At 38.3% G+C, this 7180-nt stretch overlaps 1 protein-coding gene across 1 annotated transcript; it reads right to left on the bottom strand.

Annotated features, from left to right (window-relative positions):
• Positions 1-2581: 2581 nt before the first annotated feature.
• LOC306869139 (somatostatin receptor type 5-like) lies at positions 2582-4024 on the bottom strand (the record flags this gene model as incomplete). Its single annotated transcript, XM_079415762.1, has 1 exon — positions 2582-4024. The coding sequence occupies one exon, from the start codon at positions 4022-4024 to the stop codon at positions 2582-2584; it is 1443 nt and encodes a 480-aa protein (XP_079271888.1).
• Between the last annotated feature and the right edge of the window lie 3156 nt (positions 4025-7180).

Consider the following 7180-nt stretch of genomic DNA (forward strand, 5'->3'; position numbering starts at 1 on the left):
CCTAGACTAATGGTGCATTCAAGTCTTGTTGTAAAAATCGTATTTACGAATTGAACGTCAACACAAGTCATAAATATAACTTCCCAGGAGGACCTAAACGCAGAATAATTCCAGCTATAGCACCTCTTGTGGCAATGCTGAGAATGCAGCCTTTACTTGTGTGTGAAAATTAAGCTTTTGTAGCAAGCTTCATCTGCATTCAGGTACTTACATGGTTCAAACGTACACAATTGAAAATAAATAACGCTTCATAATGTTTTATATAATTCAAGGAGCTGAAACTAACTGAAGATTATATACATTTGGTGTTAGAGAAAAAAACTTTCTTTGCACTTATAAAAATGCTAAAGTACTGACCAAGGACACATGGGCAGCTATGTATTTTTTATCCTTGAGCAAATGGCTTTGTTTGCACAAGAGGCCTATATAAGTCTGCGCCAAGAAATGAATAATATCACAGCGTTCACAAGTAGCCTTCAGCACTATTTGCCTCTTTGTGCATCCATACCATGTGTGGGTGGGCCCCGGTGGGTGTCAAGCGTCCAGTGAATCACAGAGATTCATTTAGATATGGAGAGCTGTCTAATCATAAGGTCACAGAATGGGTGCCTCTCTGCCCACAGCCACAAACGGCAGCTTCTCTGAGCGGGTCGATAGTAAACACAGTGTGCAATAAATGTCACATAGCTATAGCACAACAATTAAAAATATCCCTGGTAAAAGGTAGGGTAACATTTTCGCACAGCTTTTTACACATTCTATTTTAATATTTAAACAATCAGTTCTAAACGAAAGCTGTGACATCCACAGAGTCATTATGAAAATGGTGGTAGCTCTCTCTCCCTTTCTCTCTATAATGCGTCTGCAATGGCTTTCTATACGCCTCCAAACCAATCTGAGTGTGAGCCTGTGCGTAAGAGGAGGTGGCGTAGGCCGGTGGGGAGTGTAGTTGATACGTTAGTGCTGGCTATGATCTCAATAGTTAACGTTTTACACTCAGAAAAGGGTATCTGAATGTCACATAAGCATATTACGGTGCTGGGAAGAGACACTGTGGAATTTTAATGTATGTGTAGCTTATGTTGTCTGTCTGTGGAATTAAAGCATAAATTACATTATAATTGGAGGCACTTAAACCTCTTTAGCAGGTGTCGGATAAACCCAGTGGTCCTAACGTCAGGCTCAAAGACCATGCTCTTTAATTATGCTAAATAAACTTCTTTTCATTAAAATATTTCATTCTAAACACTAAAATAATTTCATAAAGTAGTCTATATGACATGCTCTATATTCCATGTCAAAGAAAAGGCATACAATAACTTTGGGTGCATTTATCAATAAATAACGACTTAAATTTTGGTCTGTCCCTCACACAAACTTGTCAAATGGATTCAGAGATTAGTCATATGGACTACTGTACTTTATGGTACTCTTATTATGTTTTTTGTTATCACTATAGTCACTATAGTTTTTATAGCCACTATAAATGGTCACTATATAGAAAAATTACATGAAGATTCTTTAAAATTCTCCTTTTGTGTTTCTTAGAAAAAAGAAAGCCATACATTTTTGGAATGATATAAGAGTGAATAAACAATGACTAGTCAATTTTAGGTAAACTATCCTTTTAAGTTCAATACCCGAGTGAGTATGTTTGTTTTTTGGGTCGTAAAGGGGTCATTTGAATGGAATTTTTCATTGGTTAAATCTGGGTGTTAGTCCCCCTGCACAAAATAATTCAATAAGTAATGCAAAACTGAAATTCTTTAGGACATTTCTTGCAACAGTGATGCGTACAATTTTTTAAAGAGCCCCCCCATAAATAGATGATAATTTAGATAATAAACATTCATTTTTAAAACTGACAATCATATCATGTTAAATATTTGTGTAATATTAAAAAAAAATGCCAATAAACAACACCACAACTGATACGCAGCACAAAACTGTATAGTATAACAATGCACATGTAGAGTTTGAAGATCTGTTTGCAACAGATTGTAATTAGTGTACAATACTTTTACAAGTAAGGCAAAAAGCACATACAAATACATTTAGAGAAAACTACAAGCTGATGTATAATTATTGACTTGTTTACATGTACAAAATCTTTTCCAAATTGTATCACTTAGTAGTATGCTACAAGTCTCACTAAGTATGTTCACATGCACAGCTAGAGCAAAAGTGCATGTAAATGTACTTACTGGTCTAGTGCCCAGTCGCAGCCATAGATTCATTGCATTGATTAAATCTCGTAAACAAATTTAGAAAAAGGCACATAGATGCTTCACATATTGTGGTGCTGGTCCCATAGGTATTGATACCATGGAATGCTGCTGATGACCCTTGCTTTGATTTGCCAAGTCCTATAAATAAGGCAAAATTCATTGTGACTTTTCAAATTGTGTTGCCAGATTGTACACTTCCATACAACAAAGTCTAATTACTAGCAGGAAATATCATAGTAAATTCAGACATGAAGATGGGTTGACAGACATCAGGAGAGGCAGTACTGTATCTACAAACTGAATAGAGCTGAGGGAGGCATGTACAATAATACTGTTTTTCCAGCTGACACAAATCACAAGTAGCTGATCTCCAGTGAGTTGTTCTTTTCCACCGGTTCCTCTGGCAGTGTTTTCACATTCCCATTTTTAGCCCCGTTCAGAAGGGTTGCAGCAGGTCCAAAGCCTGGTTCTTTACCAACAACATCCCCGTCCGTGCCTCTCCTGTCTGGGGAACTTGTCTCAGAAACCCCTGTACCCGAGGGTCTCTCTAAGAAAAGCGCTCGGGTACTTTCAGGTTGTCTGCTTCTGTTTCCGTTCTGAGTAATCCTGCAAATTTCTGTCATCTCCGTCACTTCCTCCCTGTAGTCTTCTTCTTCTTCCTCATCCTCTTCATCTTTCACTGCTCTTCTAAGGCTTTCCCTGGGCATCAGCACTCTTCTTCGTTCCTCTTGATGCTGCTGCTGGGTGGGCTCGTGGTTCTCGACCCTTCGAGATGAGCGGCACAGAGCCTTTCGAAATCCCCTCTTGAAGTTGTCGGAAAGGAAGCCATAAACAATAGGGTTAGCGCAGCTGTTAGCGTAAGACAATACCACCACAAAAAGATGCAGACCTTGGGGCTCATCCCGCAGCGATTCCACCAGATTTATGATGTTGAGGGCATAAAACGGCATCCAGCAGAAAACAAACACAGCCACCACTATCACCACCATTCGCGTGACTTTTCTCTCCGACTTGCGGCGTTTGGTCGAAGTGGCGTGAACCTTTTTTCCCGAGCTGCGAATTTTAATCACAATGAGGAGATAGCACATGCAAATGACTAGCAAGGGAAAGAAAAAGCCAACTGTGGAGGTGTAGATAATAAATGCTGCTCCCCAGATGTTGGCTGGCTCCGGCCAAATGATGTTGCATATGCCTCCTTCCCGTTGCACGTTTGCAAAAATTACCACAGGCAAGACTACCAAAAACGAGACCGCCCAGATTGTTCCATTCACCGCCTTGGCCACTTGCGGTCGTCTCCATTTTGAGGAACGAATAGGATGAACCACAGCCAGGTAGCGATCGATGCTCATCACAGTGAGGCAGAAGATGCTGGTGAACTGGTTAATACCGTCAACGGTCATGACCAACCTGCACGTGAATGAGCCGAAGGGCCAAGAATGCATGGCGTTCTGCACGGCGAGGAACGGAAGGCCCAGCATGAAGAGCTCATCGGCTATAGCTAGATTCAGGATGTAGATGTTGGTCACTGACTCTGTCTTGGAGTAGTGCAGGACAATGTGGATGACCAGTGAGTTTCCTCCCAGGCCGACGATGCAGACGATGATATAAATGAGAGGGATGAGGATTCCTGCCATGCTTGTTCCTGCTCGGTTCCCCACATCTGTCCCATTAGTGCAGTTCGAAGCATTGAGGAAGCAAGTGTCATTGAGAACACTCTCGTTAAGGAGGAAACCAGGAATGGAGCCATTGCCCCATAAGTCCAGCACAGCAGAGGCGTCTACTGAGGTCAGCTCCATCTCAATCTCTTGCCGTCACTGCCTTCAGCTGGGGGCCATTGTCCTGCACAGAGAACAACCACAAACTATCACTTCTTTCTCAATGCACTCTCACATTCAATAAATGCATAATCTACAGACAAAAGCACCATTGTTAGGAAGTTTGTTTCACACTGTTTTTTGAAAATCTGAAACTAGCTTACCAAGTGAAAACATACAATAGACTAGAGCAGTGGTTCTCAACCTTTCTGAGTCCAACAGCCAAGACAATATTCAACTGCCCACATTTATTTAATGCCAGACATGACAAAGACGTCTTTTTACATTTCATAAATTTATACATAAAACATGAAATCCATGTTTTGTCTTTTTAAACAAAATATAGCCTAAATAATGATTATTATACGTCTTTTTGACATTATATATATACATATATATAAAATTAAAAACAATAAACTGAAACAATAAAAGTGCATGTAAGTACATGCATGATTGCTGCATCAAGACCTAAAAAAGCAGGACAAGACAGGATTAAATTCATTGTAAGCAGGGAATGTGTGTACCGCTCCACAGGAGGGGGCAGGTGTTGAATGAAACTTGGAGAAGTGGAAAAATTGGTCTACACAGACCTCTGTGCTGCAATGGACAAAATAGTGTGAAAGCTCAGTGCATGGTGCATTCTCATCAGAATAAGAAATATATTCAGTATGTACATGCTGAAGATCTTGTTTTGTGTTTTTAACATTACAATTAAAGCAAAAATCTGATTGAATCATAAAATATTATTAGTTATTTTTAAAATTACTGTTATATATTATATTAAATTATAATATATAACAGGCCTCCTTTGAAATTTACCTTCCAGAACCACCCTGTTTGAGAACCACTGGACTAAACACTAGTTAAATGACATAAAAAGGGATTGCAGAGAACAGTTCATCGTAAAAACACTCACAAGCCATCATTTGGATGATGTTATTGGATGATGTTATTTTTGCCCCTTAGGCAATCAGGCATGCCAAGTATCCAGTGTATGTGATATGCTCAGTAGAGAAAAGTTTGCCTCAGCAGTACCTTGCTGAAACAATAGAATGGCAGTGTTTCAAAACATTAGCACTGCATATATCTGAACTATGGAAAAACAAATATGGACAATTGTAAAGCAAAGCATAATAGAACAGAAGAAAGGCTTGCTATACTAGGAATAGTCATTTAAAATACATAATTAAAATAGAATGAAGGAATGAAGGGTGAGAGCTGTTATATGTTGTGTCAGATAAGAAACAATTGCAGTGATGGCAACAGCAATGAGACTGACTCCATAGGGATGTTTATGTTTGGCCTGGTTCAGAGAGACAGTTCAAATACTGTGCTTTCCCACATGTGGCTAATAATTGAAATTTTATTAGCAACCATGCACATTGGGATTCAGAACTGACTGAGCAGATGATTAAAAGCCCATTCATGGTGTGTGTGTGTGTGTGCACATGCATGATGTTTGTTCTGAGGATTTATACTGTCATTGTTTACCTTGGAACTCTTATATATAATCGATATAATATTATATTAAATAATTCTATAGCGATATATGGTGTTTGAGAGTGTAAGAATAGTTAGTCGTGAGAGAGAAGAGAAAATGGGGTGGTGATGGCGCAGTGGATAAGACACATGCCTTTGGTGTGAGAGACCCGGGTTCGAATCCACTGTGAGACACCAATGTGTCCCTGAGCAAGACACTTAACCCCTAGTTGCTCCAGAGGCGTGCGACCTCTGACATATATAGCAATTGTAAGTCGCTTTGGATAAAAGCGTCAGCTAAATGATCTGATAGATATGATCGTAAATTAATTACGTTTAATTAAGGCTGTAGATAAAATGGGAGACGCTGGATATCAGCAAACATTTTCATTAAAGAACAACCCGTTTGTTGAAAGATGTGATGGCATTGACTTTTACTGTGCTTCATTCTTTGAAGCTCCCTTCTATTGAACATAGAAGACAATGTTTTGGAACATTTCAGAATGAAGGCAGATAAAGATGTTACATGAATGAAAGCTAATTCATTACAAAAATGTCTATATCTGACTATATCTATATCTGAGTTGCAAAGATTTGTTCCCTAAAACAGATGGAAGTAGTATTCAGTGTTGAAATGGGGGAAAAAATGCAGAATAGAATAAAAGTGCAAGTCGAACAAAGAGAATATTAAGTGCAAAGAGATGTTAATTGGTTCTTTTAAAGTAACATGATTCAGACATGCGGAAAGAAAAAAAAAAAAAAACTTACGTCATATGTCTTTATAAGCTTTATAATGATTGCACCACAGACTAATTTTGAAGAAGCCATTATTAGAAGTTAGTAGTGCTAATAGTATGTTTTAATGCCCACCATTTACATGATCTCTGTACTATATTATTGAAATGGAGTCTGACAGCCTAGTGACAGGCAAGTGATTTTGTTTATTCCATCGGGAGAAATTGCATGTCAAACGTAGATGCTCATATGGTTATGGCTTGCATTGTGTGAGAGGAATTATGAGCAGAGGCGGACAGTAGTGAAGTATGTTTTACTCCGCTTTAAAAATACTTTAAGCGTCTGTACTTCATTGGAGTGTTTTTCTTTAGAAAACTTTACTTCACAACATTCCAAAGTATCATATTTTACTTTTTGCTTTTACTTTTTTTACTTTTTACTGCACTACATTTCATATTAAATATCATTTATTACTTAATTACATTAGAAATCTATTACTTTCTTACTTTTACTCAAGTAAAAGTAACTCAAAGATTTACAAGAAAGCACTTCATTTTTAATGTTCTTAAGTATTAAAGGTAAAACAAACAACACCTTATGTTTATGAAATATAGTGCAGTAAAAAGTATGACGTTATGCTTTGGAATGTAGTCAAGTAAAATTTTCCAAAGAAAAACACACTGATAAACTACAGATACTTTTTAAACTTACTTGAGTAAAGTGAAAGTGAAATACGGCCAAGTATGGTGACCCATACTAGGAATTTGTGCTCTGCATTTAACCCATCCAAAGTGCACACACACAGCAGTGAACACACACACACACTGTGAACACACACCCGGAGCAGTGGTAAAAAGTAAAAATACTTCCCTACTGTCCGCCTCTGATTATGAGCCAAGCCGAGTAACTTATGAGCACTGGGTT

Source organism: Barbus barbus (genome assembly GCF_936440315.1).
Source record: "Barbus barbus genome assembly, chromosome: 4".
NCBI lineage: Eukaryota > Metazoa > Chordata > Actinopteri > Cypriniformes > Cyprinidae > Barbus > Barbus barbus.